This window comes from Balaenoptera acutorostrata, chromosome 20 (genome assembly GCF_949987535.1).
Source record: "Balaenoptera acutorostrata chromosome 20, mBalAcu1.1, whole genome shotgun sequence".
Taxonomy (NCBI): domain Eukaryota; kingdom Metazoa; phylum Chordata; class Mammalia; order Artiodactyla; family Balaenopteridae; genus Balaenoptera; species Balaenoptera acutorostrata.
The window spans coordinates 22,079,200-22,103,003 of record NC_080083.1 but is presented as its reverse complement, the minus strand read 5'-3'; the positions used below and the strand labels follow the sequence as shown (position 1 = coordinate 22,103,003).

Genomic DNA, 23,804 nt, shown 5'->3' with positions numbered 1-23,804 from the left:
CCCTAAAAGCCGAAGGTGTTTAGCCACCTGGTAACCCCCGTTTTCCCTATACTTACAATCAGGGCCAAAACAGTGGTACTTGGAAAAGTTCATTGCTCCGAACCTTCCTGGGCATATTTTTACCGTGATTTTTTTTTTTCCCTAATCAAACTACTGTAGGTAAATATAAAAGTTGAATGTAAACTTTTTCAAGCCCTCAAGTGGAGTTTGCTTACTAGCAAGTAACGGATTATAATTAGCTTTATCTTTTACTCTTGCCTCAGGGCTTTTACTGGGAAACAATTTGTAATAATAGTTATCGTTTATTGGGCACAATCACTGGTCAGGAAATTTACTGTATTTTTTCAAATCCTCAGTGTCCCTAAGAGCTAGTATTGGCATTTCACAGATAAGAAAATCAAGGTTAAAAGAAGTAGTAATTTATCCAGAACAAACAGCTGCAAAACAGCAGGACCAGGATCAAAATCCAAGGTGTTTGACTTCAAAGTCTTTGCTCATTTCAGCTAGAGCCAGCTATTTAATTATGCTTTTTTCCCCCATAATTGTCCACTAACTTCATTCCTCCCCTTCTTTAGATGGAATTGTGTAGCAGATGTTCCAATCGACATAAACTGATATGTAACTAAATTCAGTATTAATCCATTGACAAATCAAGATGATACAGGCTTATGTAGCCACTTTTTAAGGATGGGTGATTGCACAGGAGAAAATACTTAAAAAAAAAAAAGAGAAAATAAAGTCAAATGAAGGGAGTATTTCAAAGATCATAGACCACATGACTCAGGATGTCAGCGTTCCACAGTATTTCCAGTCCAGGTTAGACGCTGTCCTGTGATGATTCAGCATCGTAGCCTTATGTCTAACACGGCATCTACCGCACTATTTGTTCCTTTACTTTGTGCCCACTACACTGTAAGGGCAGGGACTGTGTTACCAAGACTTGTATTCCTAACCAAATATATAACGTTTGGTTAAGGAATATATTTTGTGAAGTTATGACGTGTCAGGCACAGTGCTAGGTACTTCTAATCTTGAGACATAGTCGGTATTACCCTCAATTTCACAAACAAACTGAACCTCTGAGAAATTAAAGAACTTAAAACAACTGGCAAATGGGTGGCACCAGTATACCCACTTCCAGAATACATTTTGAGTCAAGGCTCTGTTTGCAAGAACAAAAAAATCACAGGCTTATAAGTATTTCTTGCACCTTGTAGCAATAGGTCTCCATATACATAAATTCTGAAGATGAACAATTTTTGTCTCATCTAAAATATTTAAGTTGCAGTCTACCCATCCTGACTCTAGAATAAAAGACTGAGAATACAGGAAATAAATAAGTTTAAGTCAAATGTTGCTGAGAAAAGGTTATCTATATTATAGAATTACAGTACTGATAACTAACATTCATGTCAGGCACCATTCCAAGTACCTCACATGTATGAAGTCGATTTTTTATTCCACTGTACAAAACTAGCAACTGAGGAAAATCTGCTAAGAGTGAATAGTCTCTATCACTGTATAATCATAATCCTTTACCTCTGGCAGAGACCTGCATACTATCTGGATGAAGGGCCATAAAGCCTTAGGAAAGATAAGCTGTAAGAGAACGAAGCCAGAGGTGGATCAAGTAAAAGGAACATTCTTCCTTATCAGGATAAAATGTTTATCACTTTTCGAGCAAAGTCATCTCAAATGGAAAGAGACAGGAAAGAACCTGGTTAAATGATGGAAAATGAAGTAAGAAAGGGAGAAGCTGACCATAATCTTACAGCTGCAACATTATGAAGGTGAGGTCTGAGCTACGATAGGGATGAGGTAAAAGATATTTATGTATAGATCAAAGAATTTAAAATCCTAGTGAACTTGAATAACCAGCCATATAAAAGGCATCTTGTTGTGGCTCGTATCACAAAAGGCCATCAACAAACGAAGAAACAGTGAAATAAAGAGAGCAGGAGGTTTATTCTTGGTAGACAGCCCGTGCTGCTTCTTGTCCACCCAAAAAAAAAAAAAGTGGGTGGGAAGGGGCATTCAATCTCAAGACTTTACTTCGCAATGTGGTTCCAAATGCCTCTCCACAGCATACGTGACACCCTCCTTCACACTTGAAGGGAAAAATCCAGTTCACCACATTTAGGTGTTGTTATTTTTAGCATAAACTTTTGTTCTTCTGTAAGAAGCATCCCTCTGGATTCAAACCACATGAATGTCAATGAATGTTTTTTCCATTATATGATCATTTAAAAAATCACCTATGAATTGAAACTTGACATGATGCACAGATAGTTGAGGATCATTTTTCACTAGTCCCATGTTCTTGTGGTTGATTTCAGATGTTTGGTACAGATGATTATAAGACAATGTATTCCATGAAAACAACATTCATGCTGGAATCATAAAATCACATTTGTGATATAGTCTTTTTAGAAGTCTGTTTTTAACTTTTGTCCTCAGGAGTTACTTTCTTCTTGCTGTTCTGACCAGTGACCTTTTTCCTGTGACAATGAAAGGAAAGTTAAAATTAGAAATTTTAGATATACGTACTTTCCAAAACTCTACCAGTTTAATAAACATTTACTGAAACCTCCTGTATAATCAAGTATATGAGGCACTAGGAACACAAAGATGTGTCTTTGCCCTTTAGAAGACCACATCCACCTAAGTAAGACAGAAACACCACAGTAAACTACACTACAACATGGTATAAAAGACAGATTCTGATCCTGAATTAATAAGAGTTCACACTGATTAAATGCCAGATACTGTTTATAAGTCATTTATATGTATCAACTCAGAAAGTCTTCCTAACTTATGAAGAAGATTCTATTATTATCCTCATTTTACAGATGTGGAAAATGAGGTAGAGTGGTTAAGTAACTTGCTGATCATCACACACTGGTAATAAATATTAGACATGACACTGGTAAAAATTTTAGACATGACAGTCTGATTTTAGAATTTGGTGAATGGTGAATGCCATCAACTAACTGTTAACACAGGAAAAGGAAAAAAAGTTTTGAGAAAATAATCAATATTCACATACTACAGTATAGTAATGCAAAGTTCTTAGATGTATATCAATTCATTTAATCCTCCACCAACCCTGAGTGGCAGAGCTGGTATTATTTATATAACTATTTCCATTATATATAGGGGGAAAGAGGCTTAGAGAGGTGAAGTGACTTGTCCAAAATCACACATGAAAAGGTGTTATTAGAGCCAGTTATTCTGGCTCCAAATCCAATCTCCCCTACGCCCTACTACACCAGTTTGAGTTTGCAGTGCCTGAAGTGACATCCACTAGGCAACAGGCTTCAGGTTTATAGCTCAGTTGGGAAGCTGGGCTTGAAGATATGGACTTAAGATTTATCGGCATAGAGCTGAGGCCACAGGTGTGGGTAGGATCATTAAAGCAACAACTACAGTGGAAAGGTAAGCTAGATTCAGATCAGGTCTTGTTTGTATGCTATGTTAAGAAGTATGGCCTTTAAATGTGAAGAAAATAGAGAGAGAACCAAAGCATCTTAAGCAGAGGGCTAGTGACAAGGTTTATACCAGGTATCCTCAAAGTCTTAGCGCAGCTTTAAGTTTTAATAACCTCAGATCATAAAAGTTACAAACTTACAAAAATCAGCAATTAACATGTCATTATTTAAAATATCGATTTTATTATTACTGTTCAACACAGCCATGATCTTATGCTCTAGTCAATTTTGGACCTTTGTAAAAACTTTTATCAGCTGCTGCTCAGTGCCTGAAAGGACTGCATTTCCAATCCTAGCTTTAAGATCACCCAAAGAATGAGGTTCTGATGTGTACGCAACAATTCTGCAGCAGCCCACCACAAGAACGAGTCTAATGAGACAGATAAGGTGACCAAGCAGGGCAACCTTCTCTACCAATCCACTGGTCTGTCACCCAGGAACTGTTGCCACAAAGAATAAAAATTAAAATGTATTAAGAAAAAAAAAAAAAAAGTATTAAGAACGCACAAAACTGAATAAGTACAAGTTAAATTAAAATAATCTTTCAAATGAGGTAGTTTTGTAAGGTTGCAACATTTATTCTTCCCAAGTTATTAAAGCTTAAAACCACCAAACCCTTTGGGACACTCTGTACAGTCTATGTACTGGGGCTGAACATTATTCCCACAATCAATACAAAATGTCAGGCAGACTCTTTCACTCAGAAGGAAAGTGCAGGCCAGTTTTCTTGCCTGGGTTCACCTTGTTCCTTCTACATGCCTAAATTTTACCTATCCTTGAACATAATTCTACTTCCTTGAAACTTTCTGTAACTACACCAATCCATAATGATTTTTTCCCTTCTCTGAACTTCTGTTTTATTTAAAAATTATTCTCTAATTTTTTTCATGTATATTAATCTCCTTTCCGGGTCTCATTTTACATCCATTCATACACCTTACTACATATTATATATGTAGTAAGACTGAAGGTGGACAGTAAGTACTTGGTAAATGCCTGCATTTTATATATGTTATATATTAATTGGTACTGATAGACTTTGAAGGATGTCATTTTTCCTTAAATAGTGGAAAGAATAGTACTGTGCAGAATATTTTAGCCCACCCCTATGAAACCATGTAGTTTCCTGGCAGTAATGGGCAAAAAAGGTAGTCCTGTGTGTATGCTAAAAAAAAAAAAAATCTATGCTTTAAAATCCTCAAAAACTCAGCTAAATGACTACAAATTTACCCAAGTCATACTGTTCAGAGGTGTTACAATGTGCTTCAGCATAAGCCCAAGATCCTACTGAAATCCTGCCCAGAATATGGAGCTTGAAGGAAGACTCCATCAATGTGAGTCAGCAGTCCTAGCTACTGGCCTCAGTAGTGTGCCCAGATGCAGGCTGTGTGGAGATGGTGGACAGTGCAATTCTAATTCATAGTGAATTGACATCATATTTTCAAAGATGGAGAAAAACAGATCATTAATATACAGATAAAGAAAAATTCCAAGATTGAATTATCCAAGTTTCCAAATCACAGGCAACCTATGATATATTACTTTTATTACATTCTATAATGGACTGTAGACCTATCAAATTCTACTTCTAATAATCTATCCTAAGGAAAAATAATGCTTACGTTATAAGAATATGCTAGAATCAAACAGTAACTTTTACCATATACTTACCGTTTATCCTTAGCTTTTTCTAAGAAATATTTTGGAGTTGTACTAATGCTCTCCCTTTCCAAAGGCTTCTTAATCATCTTTTTCTTTTGTTTACTGAAAGTTACAAAGAAAGAACTGAATTAAGTGCAACTTAATTTAAAAGAGCTAAAACTAGTTTTGGTTCTTTGGTTCAAAAAATTCGTTTCCTTCATCCACTTACAGGTTTACAGTGACACCACTGTATCCACTTTAATATACTAGGTTACCTAACAGAATGTAGAGAGGTAACCCAAAGGGATGATAAATTCAACCAATTTTTTAAAAGGCACTGATTATGATTAAAATATGTCATGTGTCACTCTTATATCTTGTGCTAAGAAACTAACAGTGCCTTTTTAAAAAGGCACTGATTATGATTAAAATATGTCGTGTGTCACTCTTATATCTTGTGCTAACAAACTAACAGTGCCTTTTTAAAAAGGCACTGATTATGATTAAAATATGTCGTGTGTCACTCTTATATCTTGTGCTAACAAAATCAAACAGGGTTTGATTTTGGCCAATTAACTGCGTTTTACCAGTTTAATGGATTAGAACAAAATCTCAGCATATTTCACTCACGTTGAATAATACTTTAAAAATCTGAATACTTAAAATTTCAAGGATGAAAAACTGGCAGGGAAAGAACAGACAGTATTCACAAATATTTAAAAGGAAAATTTTTTATCTTAAAATGTTCTAAAAATAGTAGTATTATTAGAACTATAATGTATAAGAGTGTGAAATCAAGAATATATATGCAAAGAGAGAGAGAGAGAGAAGCTACAGGTAAATTCAAGATTGTACCTTAGTAGTTTTTGGAAACCTTTTATGTATTCTGGGACAGGACATCCGGCCTGCTGGATAACATTGGCAACACTGAAAAAGGTACCCATAAACGTAAATTTGTATCTTGTCAAACTGATGTTTATGTACATAAACCCTCTGCACAACACAAGAGGAACTAAAACTACATAAACAAAAAAGTAATCCAGTAAAGTGTTCTGATAAATTATTACCAATTATTACCAGATGCAGTCATATTGGATTACTGAGAGAACGGTCTGCTGGACTGAAATCAATGTCTTGATGAAAATTTTAGATAGCAGCTGTTTCTACTGAATATTTAACAAGCCCTAAAAAGCTACTAAGCCCAGTCTTGTATGAGACACTGACTAAAGTCAGAGTCACACTTAAATTTATTAAATGATAAAGCCTGACATGGTCTCAAGCTTCTCATGTATATAGTAAGTCCCCTACACATGAACCTTCAAGTTTTGAACTTTCAAAGATGTAAACATGCGTTCGCATGCCCAATCATGTAAATTTTCACGTCTGGCGTACATTGTCATATGCATACATCCTCTACAAGTGGTTGTGCTTTTGTGTACTTTACTGTTCAGTACTGTATACAGTAGTACAGTATCTTTGTTTCAAGCCCCGGATGTCCGGAAGCAAGCATAAAAGCAGCGGTGATGTAGCTGGTACTGCTAAGAAGCGCCAGCTGTTGTACTGTACTACTATACTTTTCAAGGTACTGTCCTGTAAGATTAAAAATGTTTTCTTTATTTTGGGGTTTGTTTTTTATGTATTATTTGTGTGAAAACTATTATAAACCTATTACAGTATGTACTACATAGCCGGTTGTGTTAGTTGGGTACCTAGGCTAACTTTGTTGGACTTACGAACAAATTGGACTTAACAAACACACTCTCAGAACGGAACTTGTTTGTATGTAGGGGACTTACTGTAGTAACTTATCAATCCTTACAACCCTTTGTAGTAAATACTATCATTATCCCCATTTCCCAGATGGAAAACTGAGGTACACAGTTGCACTGATATGGGGGTCATCAGATGCACATGCTTGGAGTCGCTGAGAACTCAGGTGAATCTAGGCTGTTGGAATATACTCCCCTACACACCACACGTGAAAGTCTGATCACAGCAAAATCAAGGCTGACAGAGCCAAGGCTCAGAAGGCATGAAGCAAAATCTTCACCAAAACTGATAAACAGAATAAAGTACAAACCGTCTACATCCACAACTCAACTTCATTTGTTAGAAATATGAACTGTTGCCAATTATCATCAGCCTAAAATTTCTGTAGGCAGCCCAAAGGTAGGAAACTCAGCTTCTATATTAAAATCTATGACGATGGGCTAAATTAAGATAAGATTCTAAAAGTGTATCTATCATAGGTTACCCAGGCTTCAAGGGGCTACAACTGAATATTAGAGTGTGTTACTAAAACAGTTTTTCCTCTATGACAGGTGATCCTGGGACTAAACATAAAACTCCAGCTGCCCCTAAGAGTAATGGGAAGAATGCACCCATGCTAAGAGATCATTTCGACTGGGCTATAAGAGACTCAGGGGTTAACTTTAAACTATTCACTAATCCAAAAACCTTAATATTACATTTTGAGTAATATCAAGTGATGGCTATTGGGAGAATTCTGTGAGTCTGAAACTTTTTTTTTTTAATTAATGAATTATTTTTTGCCTGCATTGGGTCTTCGTTGCTGCGCGCAGGCTCTTTTTAGTTGCAGCGAGTGGGGGCTACTCTTCGTTGTGCACAGGCCTCTCATTAAGGTGGCTTCTCTTGTTGTGGAGTACAGGCTCTAGGTGCGCAGGCTTCAGTAGTTGTGGCACGTGGGCTCAGTAGTTGTGGTGCACAGGCTCTAGAGCACAGGCTCAGTAGTTGTGGCACACGGGCTTAGTTGCTCCGTGGCATGTGGGATCTTCCTGGACCAGGGCTCGAACCCGTGTCCCCTGCATTGGCAGGCAGATTGGCACAGATAACCACTGTGCCACCAGGGAAGCCCGTGAGTCTGAAACTTAATGAATATTCCATTGTGAATATTTCCAAAATCTAACAATGGAAGGGCAAAAACAAGGCCCTCTGATCATTTTTCTTTTTTTCATGGCTAAGATTTGTTTGACTAATATCATAACAGAATTTGGGACACAGCCATTTTGTAATTATCCGTTAACTGTGTATGAGAATAATGAATCAATTTTGCCAACTTAATGCTAAGTTTTTTCTCCTAATTTACCTTCTTAATAATGGTTTATCATCTTCAGTGAAGAATGTAACAGCTTTTCCTTTATGCCCGGCTCTTCCAGTTCGACCTAAGAGAAATCAGACCATTAAAAAAACCCCTACTTTTGGGCGGAATGGGACATTCAAGAATCACATATACAAGTCACTGGATTTTCACAGCACTAAAAACTTGAGCATGTTGAAGGGACTGGTAGTGGTGCTAAGAGAGGTGAGTAGAGAGAGGGGTGGGGCACACGACTCACCTATCCTGTGGATATATTCCACTGAGCTGGTTGGAAAGTCATAGTTGATGACCAAGTTCACACCTTTAAAATCGATCCCTCTGGCTAGCAAGGCTGTACAAATAAGAACCCAGATTTTTCCTGCTCTGAAGCTATGGACTGTGTTATCTCTCTGGTTAACAGAACATACATTAATGTTTTAGTACCACGCTAGGAATGGAAAACAAGTACTTCATAAATTGAATGCCAATTAAAAAAAATTTAGTTGTTCTTTATTGCTTTGAAAGTATGCATTTGACTTTACCTGTTGCTGAGTTCTGTCTGCATGAATAACATCCACATTAATACCTTCATATATGAGCTCATGAAAAAGTTCTTTAGCCCTTTCAATGGACTGAACAAAAACAAGAACAGGTGGATTGAAACCCTAAAAGAAAGCATACATAATCCATAATCAAGAATATAACTGTAGTATTTCATGATTTAGGTTCATTTTAATTTAGAAATTGACAAATTTCTTAGACCAGAGGTCCAAGTCTGCCTCTTGTCTTCCTCACCATCCATTCTCTACAATGGGTTCTTTCTCTTGTTGTGGAGTACAGGCTCTCCATCTTGCTAATTCCAATAATCTTGTCTAATTAATTCCCCTTCATCTTTCTACAGCAATGGATGCCCACTCTTTGAAATAATCATCTGATTGCTTGTGCTTCAGAACATTTTTGTTTCTTCTTAAAATGTAATAGCTGTCATTTTCTAAAAAATAAATTTATTTATTTTATTTATTTATTTTTGGCTGCGTTGGGTCTTCGTTGCTGCGTGCAGGCTTTCTCTAGTTGCAGTGAGCGGGGGCTACTCTTCATTGTGGTGCGTGGTCTTCTCGTGGTGGCTTCTCCTGTTGTAGAGCAGGGGCTCCGTGTATGTAATTTAATTTACATATAAATTATATATAATTTCAGAAGGTTCACAGAACTCCTGAAGTTTATACATGGCTAAAAATCTCTGGTGTATAATTCCATTTGAGTATCTGTGAAAACCTTAAATTTCCTATTGCCAAATGATATCCTTAAGAACATTAGTAAAACATGCACATAACAGCATTTATTATGTGCCAAGCACTATTGTAAGTACTACATTTCTATTAACTCATTAATAAAACAAAAAACCCCACTCTAGTGTCCTATTCATTAATGCCCCAGTTCTCTAAGAAACCAGCAGAGTGATGGGGGGAGATTCAGGGGCAGATATATACAGGCATACTTTGTTTAATTGCACTTTGCAGGTACTGTGTTTTTTACGAATTGAAGGTTTGTGGCGACTCAATGCTCGAGCAAGTCTATCGGCACCATATTTTTCCAACAGCATTTGCTCACTTCACGTCTCTGTATCACATTTTGGTAATTCTCGCAATATTTCAAACTTCTTCATTATTATTATATTTGCTGTTGTGATCTATGATCAGTGAGTGATCTTTAATGGTACTGCTATGACTCAGTGAAGGCTCAGGTGATGGTTAGCATTTTCAGCAATAAAGTATTTTTTTCTTTTTTATAAATGGAGGACATTTAACAGTAACCTTTTATGTTTTTTTAATAGATTTATTTATTTTATTTATTTATTTTTGGCTGCATTGGGTCTTCGTTGCTGCGTACGGGCTTCCTCTAGTTGCTGCGAGCGGGGGCTACTCTTGGTTGTGGTGTGGGGGCTTCTCATTGCGGTGGCTTCTCTTGTGGCAGAGCACAGGCTCTAGGCGCGCGAGCTTCAGTAGTTGTGGCTCGGAGGCTCTAGAGCGCAGGCTCAGTAGTTGTGGCGCACGGGCTTATTTGCTCCGCGGCATGTGGGATCTTCCTGGACCAGGGCTCAAACCTGTGTCCCCTGCATTGGCAGGCAGGTTCTTAACCACTGTGCCACCAGGGAAGCCCCAGCAATAAAGTATTTTTAAGTTAAGGTAGGTACATTGTTTTTTAGACATAATGCTATTGCACACTTAACAGACTACAATATAGTGTAAACATAACTTTTCTATACACTGGGAAACCAGAAAATTCCTGTGACTCACTTTATTGTGACATTGGCTTTACTGTGGTGGTCTGGAACAGAAACAGCAGTGTGCTGGTGTGGAAAAAGGAGGCATTCAGGGCAGCAGGTAGGTCTTTTCCTGGCCTACCCAGAGCTGGGAACAGAAATCTTAATATATTCTGAGAGGAGAGCCTCTCCCCTTCGAGACAAGAGTTGCTCCAATGTGCTTCTTACCGATTTACCACTGGATTACTAAATATGACGCAGAAATAGCGCTCAGCCTCCCTTTTATTTTTTTTTTAAAGTTTCTAAAACCTTTTATTTCAGCTGAAATATGGAAACAGCCAGGGCACGGAGGGGGGCCCACCCAGAAATCCTGCGGCAGGACCCCCTCAATAGCATACAGCTCAGGGACCCAGGCCACAGCACTGACCACCCTACCTGGGGACAGGGAGGAGAGCTGGGGGCCCTGCAGCCAGTTCTGGATGGGAGTTCGGATGTGGGCAGGGAGAAGCTGGGACAGAGAGACCCCCAAAACTGCCAGCAGGAGGCGGGAGACCCAGCAGAGCCCCAGTCAAGGGTCTGCCAGGAAGTTAAGTGTTCATAATAAATCCGTCTTCCAAGGCTAGTAATACAAGTAATTGCTAGTAATATTACACCTAGTAATACGAGGCTTGGTGAACATTAACAAAACTCAAGAATGTAGTCCAAATATACCTTTTTAACAAGTTCTCTCATGGCCAGAAGTTTTCCAGTCTCAGACCCAACGAAGAGAAGCTCTTGTTCTACAGTCTCTACTGCAGAATTCCTAAGAAGAAAACATCCCTTGTAGTTTGCAAGAGGTGATTTTTGTTTCCCCCCTTTAATTCTAAATAAATGAAAAAATTTACACACAACTCCAACAGAATGACCTTTTTCCACTGTCAATATAAGTACCTAATTATTTATATTTTAACTTAAAGACAGTTGTTATTTTTAAATGTTTTGTTCATTCTTTTTTAAAATTTTTCAATCCAAGTATAGTTGATTTACAATGTTATATTAGTTTCAGGTGTACGGCAAAGTGATTCAGTTGTGTGTGTGTGTGTGTGTGTGTGTGTGTGTGTGTGTGTGTGTATTATTTTTCAGATTCTTTTCCATTATAGTTTATTACAAGATACTGAATATAGTTCCATGTGCTATCGAGTAGGACCTTGTTGTTTATCTATTTTATATACAGTAGTTTGTATCTGCTAATCCCAAACTCCTAATTTATCCCCACCTCTGCCTTTCCCCTTTGGTAATCGTAACTTTGTTTTCTATGTCTGTAAGTCTGTTTCTGCATTGTAAATAGGTTCATTTGTATCATTTTTTAGATTCCACATATAAGTGATATCATATGATATTTGTCTTTCTCTGTCTGACTTACTTCACTTAGTATGATAATCTATGGGTCCATCCATGTTGCTGCAAATGGCATTATTTCATTCTTTTTTATGACTGAGTAATATTCCTCTGTGTGTGTGTGTTTGAGTGTGTGTGTACACCACATCTTCTTTACCCATCATCTCTCAATGGACATTTAGGTTGCCTCCATGTCTTGGCTATTGTAAATAGTGCTGCTACGAACACTGGGGTGCATGTATCTTTTCGAATTATAGTTTTCTCTGCATATATGCCCAGGAGTTGAGATTGCTGGTTCATATGGTAACTCTATTTTTAGTTTTTCAAGGAACCTCCATACTATTTTCCATAGTGGCTGCACCAATTTACATTCCCACCAACAATGTAAGAGGGTTCCCTTTCTCCACACCCTCTCCAGCATTTATTCTTTTTTCTTTTAAAAATTTTTATTGGTGTATAGTTGATTTACAATGTTGTGTTAGTTTCTCTAGCATTTATTCTTTGTAGACTTTTTGATGATGGCCATTCTGACTGGTGTGAGGTGATACCTCATTGTACTTTTGATTTGCATTTCTCTAATAATTAGTGACGTTGAGCATCTTTTCATGTGCCTATTGGCCATCTAGATGTCTTTGGAGAAATTTCTATTTAGGTCTTTGAATGTTTTGTTATGATTATAAAAATGTTATCTCAAGAAAATTTTAAAAAATAAAGACAAAAACAAATAAATTACCCACAATTCTACCATTTTAGAATAAACTTTGACATTTTGTTGTGTTCTAGTCATAAACTTTCATGTGTCTAATTACTTACAAAATCTTTCTAAAAGTAAAATTATTGGGTAAAATGAGAACATTTTAAAGGGGGTTGTTACATATGCCTAAATTTTTTTCTTAATGGTTAGCAAAGGTTTACTTATTGACAAACAGTTGGGGTGAGGTATCTTTAGGCTTTATTAACACTCTATACCATGTATAAATACTTTTTCCATTCTGTTATCTGCCTTTATCATTATGTTTATGGTTAATTTGTTCTATTTTTCTTTTTATACACAGGAGTTTTTTGTTGAAAGTAGAGAGGATATTCTTTACTGTTTCATTTGGCTTCTTTTTTCCTTAACATGGTATTGCAAGCACTTTTTCATATAGCTACATTCTTCACTCTGACCATTTCACGCGTTGCATTATAGTATATCAAGTGGTATTATCATAATTTCATAAGACTTTTCTCTACCATTTAGCATAAATGCTCCCCAAAATATTTTTAAAAAGCAATTATAAATCAAGTGGCTCAGTAACATCAGCTTCCTTCTCTGTGGCCCTACTTTGTTAAGTCATCAACGAGATTAAATCCTTTGGGCGGCCACAGAGCTCGTGTCATACTTTGTGGATTGGAAAAACCAACTAAACGCATGAGGATAGGAATATTAATATGACAATATGAGAATCTCCCTTTGGATTATTCTAAAATAGAAAATCCTTAATCAATCTTGACTTTAAAGAATATATTTCTTTCAGTCAAACTCTTTTTATCTATCTTAGGCCACACAACCTATCTCTTTTAGTCTAAAATAATGACTTGTGTTTTTTTAAAAAAATGAGTGGGATAATGTGGAAGAACAATTACCTTGCTCCAATGGAAACAGTAATGACATTATCCAAGTTGAGTCTGCACCACTGCTCAACATCATAGGCAAAAGTTGCACTGAACATAGCTCTTTTGACCTTGTGGGATGTGCAGGCCAAGAAAATGGAAGCCAGCTGGTCTCTGAACCCAGTTTTGCCATCTTCAAACAGTTTATCTGATTCATCAACTACCAGCCATTCAACACTAAGAAATAAAAAAAAAAACTTGTGGGTATTGAACTGAAATATCCAAGATGCTTCACTACCTGTGGGAACACATGAAGAAGTCAAACCACAATGATGCTTCTCAGATCTACGTTATCATACCAGAAAAAGGTATAAGAAAAATAAGCAAGAAAAAGGTAAAAACAAGATAAACATAAATTAATGAACCTATTCCATTAGCCCCAAAGATATGAGGTTCCATTGGCCATGACAGCAGCTCAGATAAACCTTATGAACGCCATCACCATTGCTGAAAGATGTGAAAATTTCTAGGGGAATTCTGTACTAACTGCTTATCGGAATCTGTTAACTTTCTTCCAGACCAGGATAGTTACTTTTCTATGAGTTTAATGAAAACCATTTTCCTCAGCACCAACATAGCAAGCTCCAAAGAGCAATAATACAAGTAATTGAGGACAAAATATAACCCATTTAATGAAAAACACACATAAAAGACATTATTAAAGTAACGTACCTTGTTAAGTCTATTCCTGGAGGATCTTGCTTTAATAAATAGATTAGTCGATTTGGAGTAGTCACAAGAATATCTATAAGGAAAAATAAATGGTACAAATTGCAAAAACAACATTCATCCTTCTTGAATTAGGGGATTAAGTCTCCTGAATTTCTGTTAATAACCTCAGGTGGGGAGAAGTGGTTATATGCACTACACCAACAACACAATAAGTTAATATACATATTTTTTTAATCCATCATAGCACAAACTACTACATCCTTACCCTCCTTTTATTTGATCTGCCTCCTCAGCTTCTAAGAGGCAAGAATACTATAATCCACCAGTTTGCTTATCAAACATTTGTTTTTCAGGAAAATACTTTCCTTAAATGCAATTTTACTCAGAAGCTCAAGATAAAAGACAAGTAAAACAGATTCTCTGGCTGATCTAAGAGTAGGGATGTAAACCAATCTTATCTGCAGAATATTTCCATGGCAGATTAAAAATCAATAGAATAAGCAGGGATTCTCAGCCTCAGCACTACTGACATTTTGGTTCAGACAACTCCTTGTTGTAGGAGGCTGACCTGTGCGTTGTAGGATGTTTAACAGCATCCCTGGCTCTGTCCCTATACCAGTAGCACCTCTCCTCAGCTGTGACGACTTAAAATGTCTTCAGATATTGCCAAGTATCCCTGGGGTAGAGGGTGAGGTGGGGGTGAAGGGCAGAATCACCTCTGGTTGAGAACCACTGGTATATATTTATATAACTACTGGGTGGGGGTAAGGAGGAGATCTCTTTTAGCTTTTCTAAAAATCAAACTAACTACACTTTAAGAACTTCTAGGTAGCAATTAGGATACTTGTAATTTCCAAATCCCTTACATCTCAAGCATGAACCCCTTACCAAATTTCTTAGATGATTTAGGTCCAAATTTCTTGGCTGCAACTGCTGCTTTGTGGATCATGTGTATCCTGAATCCTGTTCCCTCAGATATTTTTACTAACTCTCGGTGAATCTAAAACAGAAAATGATAAAAACATTAGCTGCTAAAATACTTGGATAAGATGTATAGTCTCTTTTTCATTATTAACAAAATAAATCTAGTATCAACCCATGAATACCTGAAATTAAGCCCACAGTAATCTGTACATTAACCTGGAATCTCAGCATTCTGGAACGTCAATACCAAGTAAGATTCAGTAGTTTCTTCCGGTCTAGTAAACTAGTTCCAAGAGATAAAACCAAAACTCTTCCGTTCTGTTACATTTGTTTGTAGAATACAGTACTGTTACAAAACTATTTCATACTTGGCATGTATTTTATATTAAGCACATTGGGAAGGTGGAGTGGATCATTGTAGAGTTTTACTTTCTCAAAAACTGAGATGAGGTTTCATTTTTCCAGGTGAGGAAAAAAAGTTTTAGAGGGGAACTATATATTATAGTAGCCTTCCAACTTCAAGGATCTTAGAGCATATACCAAAGCATAAATGTTAAGAACAGCATATTTTATAAAACTGAAAAGACTTAAAAGACTTGCCCATATGCAGTAAGATACAGAGAAGTGTGCTTTGAACAGAATACGTGACCGTGAGAAAAACACGGGCCTTACTCTTTTGGACCTTTCTATTACCCTCAAATAAGAAAGATGACTGACAAACACAACCTCTTCAGAAACTACAAGTCATACCTGGCTGGCAAGTTCTCGTGTTGGTGATATAATCAGGGCTCTGAAGCCTTTGTTTGTGGGTTGTTTCAGCTGCATTAAAATAGGAATGCTAAAAGCCAAAGTCTTTCCAGATCCAGTAGGAGCAGAAGCCAGAAGTTCTCGACCCTAAAAACAGAGTATATTAAGTACAAGGAAGAGTACATAAATTTTTCAGAGCCAAGTCAAATAATGCTACCAGCCATAAAAATAACAAAATTATACATAATAAATCCAAACACTCACATTCTCATCACTCTTCTAACTTCTCCCATATTTGCTTTTCTACCCACCCCTGCTACAACCGCCCCAATAGTTTCTGAGCATTATTACTAAAGTTCATTTGAACTGGGTAAAGAAAGTAGATAACTAAAACCCAAAGATGATTCACAAACTTATTTCCATTATTTCAATTTTTCTTTCCCCTAAATCTCTTTATCAAAAAAGCAAAATTACAAAACCAACTTTTTGACCTGATATCTGCACTGCTCCATCATTAAGTAAGGTTTTAATAAATAACAGAATGGCTAAAAGAAATAAAAAGTGGTGAAAACCGGAGTGACAGAGTCATTTATAGGTGACAATCTTCAAAAAGTCACTGTGATTTTTTTTTTTTTGTCACTGTGATTTTTAAAGCTTTAAGTTAAGGTCACTACAGAAACAACCTTAAATGAAAACTAAAAGCAAATTTACTATAATGTCAGTCAACAACATCATTCAAACATACTCTTATTTCAGTTCCCAAAGAAAATGAAAAGGATTAGTATGGATAAGGAGAGAGGGAACTCATCTCCTTTGGCTACTAGAACTGAAGGCCATCTTGGTTACGTTGGGGAAAAAAGTCAGCTCTCACCACTACAGAAAGAAATCTCAGAAAAACTTAATTTCCAAAAATCTAAGTTAACTCATACCTCTATCAACAACACATAAACAAATTATGGTATAGTCATACAACAGAATACTACTCAGTAACAAACTACTGATATATGCAACATGGAGGAATCTCAAAAACAGTATTAGAGTGAAAGAAACCAAAAAGAGTAAATAATGAATGATTCCACTTATATGATTCTATAAGAGGCAAAACTAAAACATGGCAATAGAAACCAGAAAAGTGCTTACCTCTGGGCGGGGGTCAGGTGAGGACTGAATGGAAGGGGTATGAGAGAACTGTTTGGAGTGACAGAAATGTTACGCATCTTCATTGAGTTGATGGTTACATAGGGTATGCACTGTTGAAACTCATTGAACTGTGCACTTAAAATCTATGCATTTTTTGGGCACTTAAATAGACTTCAATAATAAAAAGTACTGGGATAAAAACAAAGTCAGGTTGTGTACAAGAATTCTGTATTTCTGAAATAGTTCTTGAATATTATAAACTAAACCACGGATGAAAAAACAGAACACAGTCCCTATCCTCAGAAGACTAACACTCTTAGTTAAATGGAAAAGATGAATATAATTAGTGCAAATACATAGTAGTGTAAAGTGTAAGACAAATGTTGCAAGAAAAAGAAAACACATGGAGAACTGGGTGGTGGGGGAAACTGCTGGTAAAGGAAAAAGATCACGTCTAGCAGTAGTGATCAAGACAAATCTTACGGAGGCACAGGGATTAGAGACGGACCTTGAAAGCAAGGGTAGGATTTCAACAAGGGGAGATAAGGCAGAAAGGAAGATTTCAAAGACACAGGAAAGAGAATGAACACACACACACATACACACGCACGCATACTCACTTATAGGCCTTCATACTCACATGCAGCATAACTGGAATGGCTTGCATTTGGATTGGTGTAGGTATCTGGAAGCCTGCATCTAGAATGTTCTGAAGCAGTCGAGAATTGATTTTAAATTCCTGGTCAAGTTGCTGAAATGTAGCAATTGGGTCAGGAAGATCAGTTCCTTGGACATGAATTTTATGTTTATTCCGGAAGAAGTTTATCTGAAAAGTGAAATAAAGGAGTCGCCATGAATGTGGTCAAATACATTGTCAGATGTTGTAAAGCAACAGTAACAGTTTCTGGAATAAGCTTTAGTAGCATATGAAACTTTCTGGTTAAATTCCAATCCCTACAAGATACAGATATTAGGTATAATTTGTGCCCTTTCATAGAAGGAAGACCTTCATAACAATGAAACCTATCTATCCACACTTTCCTCATATTAATGTGTCAATACCATGAATAATGTGTTATTCATATTAATGTGCTACTGTCACAGTCACAATCTTATATAAACTTCTAGAAGGCAGGCACTGAATCAATCTATTGTCTTTATATGGCACTTAGCATACAAGTGCCAATGCTTTTTAATGATCTACCCTAAACTCTACTTATTAAGACTGAGTGCCAAAAGCAGAATCAAGTGATGTTGATTTTTTTTGTTTTCCCATTCTCTGATCCAGACAGCGAAATTCTAGATTTGGGATTACTAAATGAGCTGAACAATACTCTCCATCTGCAATATGACAGGAGCGCAGCAAATGCGACAGTGGCTTATTTGTCGTTTCTTCTGAATTCTACTCCTCCTAGTCTCAAGTTATAAAATAGGTTTCTTAAGAATTCTAACTCTCAAATCCCTGTCAGAGGAAATCCTTCTAAACCAGTGTGAGCTTAACATAAAGGAGAAAGGGGGCCAATTTTATGTTTATCAAAAGGGAATAAGAAATTTTAAAAATTTAATTCTAAACACATCATCAATTTTGACCTAAGTTTCAAGATTTCAAGACACTTTCAAGAATTTCAAACTTTAAAAATTTCAGCCACAGCACAAATACTACTTTGCTTGAAGTTTCCATTAAAGTAAAATCTAATCTAATGTAAGTAATCTTCTATCTTAACAAAACCATACTCGCTTTTACCAACAGAATAACCCAAGGATAGCGAAAAAGTCATTAGGCCAGAAAAACAATTGGATGAAGACATTTTTCTAACCTTTTCTTTTCTGAGCTGCTCCAACTTTCCTGACGTTAGTTTATTTTCTCTTTTAACTTTTTTATCTTCAATCTTTGCTTCCACAGATGATATCCACTGTATAGTAGAAACTTCTTGAGAAGTAATTTCTAAAATATATTTTTAAAAAATTAAAAGATTTTAAGTGCAACATTCTTAGGTGGCACAAACAGGCCATACCTTCCACTAAACAAAAGAAAAAGTACTAGTAGTTGTAACTGGATGAAAGAAAGTAATAGGAGGTATAAAAATTGGGAAAGGAGAGGGACTTCCCTGGTGGTGCAGTGGTTAAGAATCCGCCTGCCAGGGCAGGGGACACGGGTTCGAGCCCTGGTCCGGAAAGATCCCACATGCCGCGGAGCAACTAAGCCCGTGTGCCACAACTACTGAGCCTGCACTCTAGAGCCTGCGAGCCACAACTACTGAAGCCCGCACGCCTAGAGCCTGTGCTCTGCAACAAGAGAAGCCACCCAATGAGAAGCCCGCGAACTGGAACGAAGAGTAGTCCCTGCTCACCGCAACTAGAGAAAAGCCCGTGCGCAGCAACAAAGACCCGAGGCAGCCAAAAATAAAAATAAATAAATAAATAAAATGGGAAAGGAGAAGCAAGTTGTGTGTTGGTAAAATCAGAGCTCTGAAGCTCACTCTCTTCCCTTTTTTTTTTTTTTAGTTATTTCAGCTTTGTAATATGTACCTAAACGTACACTTGAAAACAATAAGGGATTAATTCAAAAACTATTTAAACAATAAGAGATGTCAATGAGGCAGCCAGCTTTTCTATATCCACAACCAGCTAGAAAATAAATATGATGCAAGATTTCACTTATAATAGCAATAAACACAATACTTAAGGACTACTCAATATTATAAAGAGAGCAATTCTCACTAAATCTATAAATAACACTAGTTCAATGAAAAGTAATGATAGGATTGTTTTGGTAACTGGAGGAGCTGACTTTAAAGTTTACATGGGAAAATAAATATGTACGAATATCTAAAAAATTCTAAGAAGAGTAATGAGCAAAGACTACTTCTGGAATTTCTTTCAAATTTTTTCAACTTCACCGATGTACAACCAACACAATAAACTGCATATATTTAAAGTATACAATTTGAGGCATTTTGACATTATGTGTACACCTGTTAAACCATCACCACATTTAAGACTATTTCCATCACTTCCCAAAATTTCCTTGTGGCCCCTTATAAATGCATCAGTCCAACCCTAGGTAAAAACCTGTATTCTTTCTTTCTTTTTTTTTTTGGCCGTGCTGCACAGCATGTGGGATCTTAGTTCCCTGACCAGGGATTGAACCCGTGCTCCCTGCAGTGGAAGCACAGTCTTAACCACTGGACCACCAGGGAAGTCCCCTGTTTTCTGTCACTGTTGATTAATTAGCTTTTTTTCCCTGGAATTTTATATAAATGGAATCATATAGTATTTAATAAATTTAGTATGGTTTCTTTCACTCAGGATAGTTATTTTGAGATTCATCCGTGTTGGAGCATGTATCAATAATTTTAACTTTTTATTTACAAGTAGTATTCCATTGTATGGATATACAATTTGTCTATCCTCCACTTGTTGAAGGACATTTGGGTCATTTCCAGTTTTTGGCTATTACATATAAAACCACTATGAACACCTGTGTACAAGTCTTTGTGAGGACATACGTTTTCCTTTCTCTTGTTGAAATGAACAAGGCAATGCACTTCCTATTCATTCCAAACAATCTCCAAGATATATTGTTTTTTATAAAAGGAGTAGGGGTAGGGAAGGTTCAGAACAGAACAGCATACAGAGCACACTATCATTCACGTTTTTTAAGCGAGGTATAAATACATGTGAATAGAATATCTCTAGGAAAATACCTAAGAAACTGATTAACAGTGGTTGCCTCTGGAGAAATAGGGGACTAGAGACAAAATAGTGGAAAGAAAATTTACTTTTCACCATTGTATAACTTTTTAAAACCATGTGTATTTAGTTTATTAAAAAGGTAAAATGGCTAGGAAACTTAATAGATGTAATAGACAAAGAAAAAAGGTAAATACCCCTATTGTTGAGTACAGAAAAAAACCTTGTGAAAAACAGGCAAAGAGGGCTTCCCTGGTGGCGCAGTGGTTGAGAGTCTGCCTGCCAATGCAGGGGACATGGGTTCGAGCCCTGGTCTGGGAAGATCCCACATGCCGCGGAGCGGCTGGCCCCGTGAGCCACAATTACTGAGCCTGCGCGTCTGGAGCCTGTGCTCCGCAACAAGAGAGGCCGCGACAGTGAGAGGCCCGCGCACCGCGATGAAGAGTGGCCCCCGCTTGCCACAACTAGAGAAAGCCCTCGCACAGAAACGAAAACCCAACACAACCAAAAATAAATAAATAAATAAATAAATAATTATAAAAAAAAAAAAAACAAAACAGGCAAAGTGTAAAAACAAACAAGTCACAAAACTTGAAATGTAAATATCCAACAAAGCCTATGAAAAGATGTTCAACCTCACCAGTTATCAAGAAAATACAGAAAATACAGGGCTTCCCTGGTGGCACAGTGGTTAAGAATCCGCCTGCCAATGCAGGGGACACAAGTTCGAGCCCTGGTCTGGGAAGATCCCACATGCTGTGGAGCAACTCATGCTCATGCACCACAACTACTGAGCCTGCGCGCCACAACTACTGAAGCCCACGAGCCTAGAGTCCGTGCTCTGCAACAAGAGAAGCTACCCAATGAGACGCTTATGCACTGCAACGAAGAGTAGCCCCTGCTCGCCGCAACTAGAGAAAGCTTGTGCTCAGCAACAAAGATTCAATGCAGCCAAAAATAAATAAATTAAATAAATTAAAAAAAAAAAAAAGAAAATACAAATTAAAAAAGTTTCACTCGTGAGACTGGCTAAAAAAGTTAAGACCAACAGTATCCAGCATTGACATGGCTGTGGGAAGTCATTTTGCATCTGTTCAAAGAAAGAAGTGTGCATGCCCTTTCACCTAGTGAATTCACGTTTAGGATGCTAACTACAGAAATACAGCACCTGTACAAAAAGATATATGTACAGGTATCTTATTGTAGCAATATTTGTAATCACAAATACCTGGAAACAACCTGAATGCCATCAACTGACAAATAGCTGTATACTGTCTGAGGTGTAATCATAAGCTTGCATAATTTTTGTAATTGAAAAAAAAAAGAAAAAAAACATACATCAAGCACTAACCTGATGTCATCTTCTTCCTCTTTTTCTTGTTCTGCTCCCTCTTCCTTTCAGTTAGGCTCTCTTCATTCTTCTCTTCATCTTGTAGCTCCTGATGAGTTCTTGATGCTTCACACTCACCTGGGACAGACTTCTTGTTTCCAAAAAAGTCCAGTCCCTGTAGCACCTCCGAAGAATCAAAGTCATATTTCCTTTTTCCTATCTAAAACCCAGAAAATTTCAAATGAAATCTATAGACAGACTGGCACTGTTTTCACCCTAGCAGTGTTGGCAGTAAGGGTGTGGGTACAATGACTCCCCATCTTTTTTATCTTTCACCAAATATTTGTTTGAGCTAACAAGTGTGTGTTTGGGCAAATGGAATCCAAGATGATACCTTTTCTGACCTTATAAAAGTAATAATAACAATCATAATAGCAACTAACACTTATAAGCATAACACTTACATGCAGTCAGGCAGATTTCTAAGCATGTTTAGATATATTAAATTCCTTATTCCTTCAACAACCCTAACGAGGTAAATAGCAATATCACAGATGAGAAAATCGAAGCATTAAGAGGTTAAGTAACTTGACCAAGGTCTCAAAACTAGTAACTGGCAGACCCAGGATTTGAACCTGAATAATCTGGTTCCAGAGTTCAAACACTTAACAACTACGCTATGCCGTCAGAGAAAGAAGAAACACACGTGTTGCACACACACCCAAATGTCCCTAGTCCCAATACCAAGAAATCTTGATATTCAAGATTTTCCCCAACTGGGCCCTAACTACTCCCGATTTATCACTCACTACTTCCCTATGTAAGATCTCCCATTTCTAAATCGCTCTTCTCATTGGTTACTTAAACACGCCATGGAGTTGCGGGAATTAAAAAAACCATGTCCACTAAAGGCACACGCATGCCAAGACAAACCTGGAGAGACTACAGTGAAATCATCTGTTCTCTCCGTTTGGGGTTGTTTCTGTTTTTCAAATTCTTCTCCAACAGTTTCGGAGAAAAGATAACTTCTGAAAGTAGGATTCTAACTGTGCTTTGAATAAACTCAGAAAGGAGGCCGGGAGGAAACGTTTCCTTGCTAGACCCAACAAAGTCTACAGAAGGATGGGAAAAAGAGTTCATTCAGAAAGCTGCAGTAAGCTGAACGCCAAGGGAGGGAAAATGCCCCACAGCCAGGCCACGGGGTCTCCGAGTGCCGGCTCCCCCAGCAGCCAGTTCCTTCTCCGGCACCTGCCCCTTTTCAGTTACTCGGGCTTCTGACGCCTTGCACACAGTACCTTGAATCGGGCAGCGTCCGCCGAGAAGCGTCTCACGTCGAATTTGGCCCCCGCGCCGAGCCGGCGAAACAGGTCACGAGCATCCATCTTTTCCCAGAAAGCTCCGCGGTCTCACGGCGCCTGCGCAGAGGACTTCCCTCCCGGAAGGTCTGGGGCTGAACCTTGAGCGGAAGTGGCTCCGGGGGGCGGAGCCTGGCGGCTGTGAGAGTTTGGGAGTTTTCATCGTCGTACAGTCCGTTGTTTTTTATTTGTTCTTTAAAAAATTATTTATCAAGATCCTCTTAAGCTGGGCACTGTTCTACACTTTTAGGGTTAGTTTGGTAAACAACACCCCAGGAATCTCACCTCGGGAAGCTTATATTTTAGTGGGGATGGAAGATGTTAACAAATATATAAGCAGAATAATTCCTGAAAGAGAAAAGTGCTATGAAACAAAACAGTGTAATTAATAGAGAAAGGGGAGAGGAGCCACTTTTAGGTAGATTAG

General features: G+C 37.5%; 1 protein-coding gene across 1 annotated transcript; it reads right to left on the bottom strand.

The window, feature by feature from the left end:
* Positions 1 to 1,946: 1,946 nt before the first annotated feature.
* Positions 1,947 to 23,421, bottom strand: DDX52 (DExD-box helicase 52). The gene is made up of 15 exons (XM_007190216.2): positions 23,318 to 23,421; positions 22,044 to 22,242; positions 18,817 to 18,944; positions 17,640 to 17,825; positions 15,863 to 16,006; positions 15,077 to 15,188; positions 14,189 to 14,261; positions 13,490 to 13,693; positions 11,198 to 11,288; positions 8,769 to 8,891; positions 8,486 to 8,636; positions 8,236 to 8,311; positions 5,985 to 6,056; positions 5,160 to 5,252; positions 1,947 to 2,498 (listed from the first exon to the last, which is right to left on the bottom strand). Exons 1-15 carry the CDS (start codon positions 23,402 to 23,404, stop codon positions 2,441 to 2,443), a joined length of 1,797 nt encoding a protein of 598 aa, XP_007190278.2. The 5' UTR covers positions 23,405 to 23,421; the 3' UTR covers positions 1,947 to 2,440.
* Positions 23,422 to 23,804: the final 383 nt, after the last annotated feature.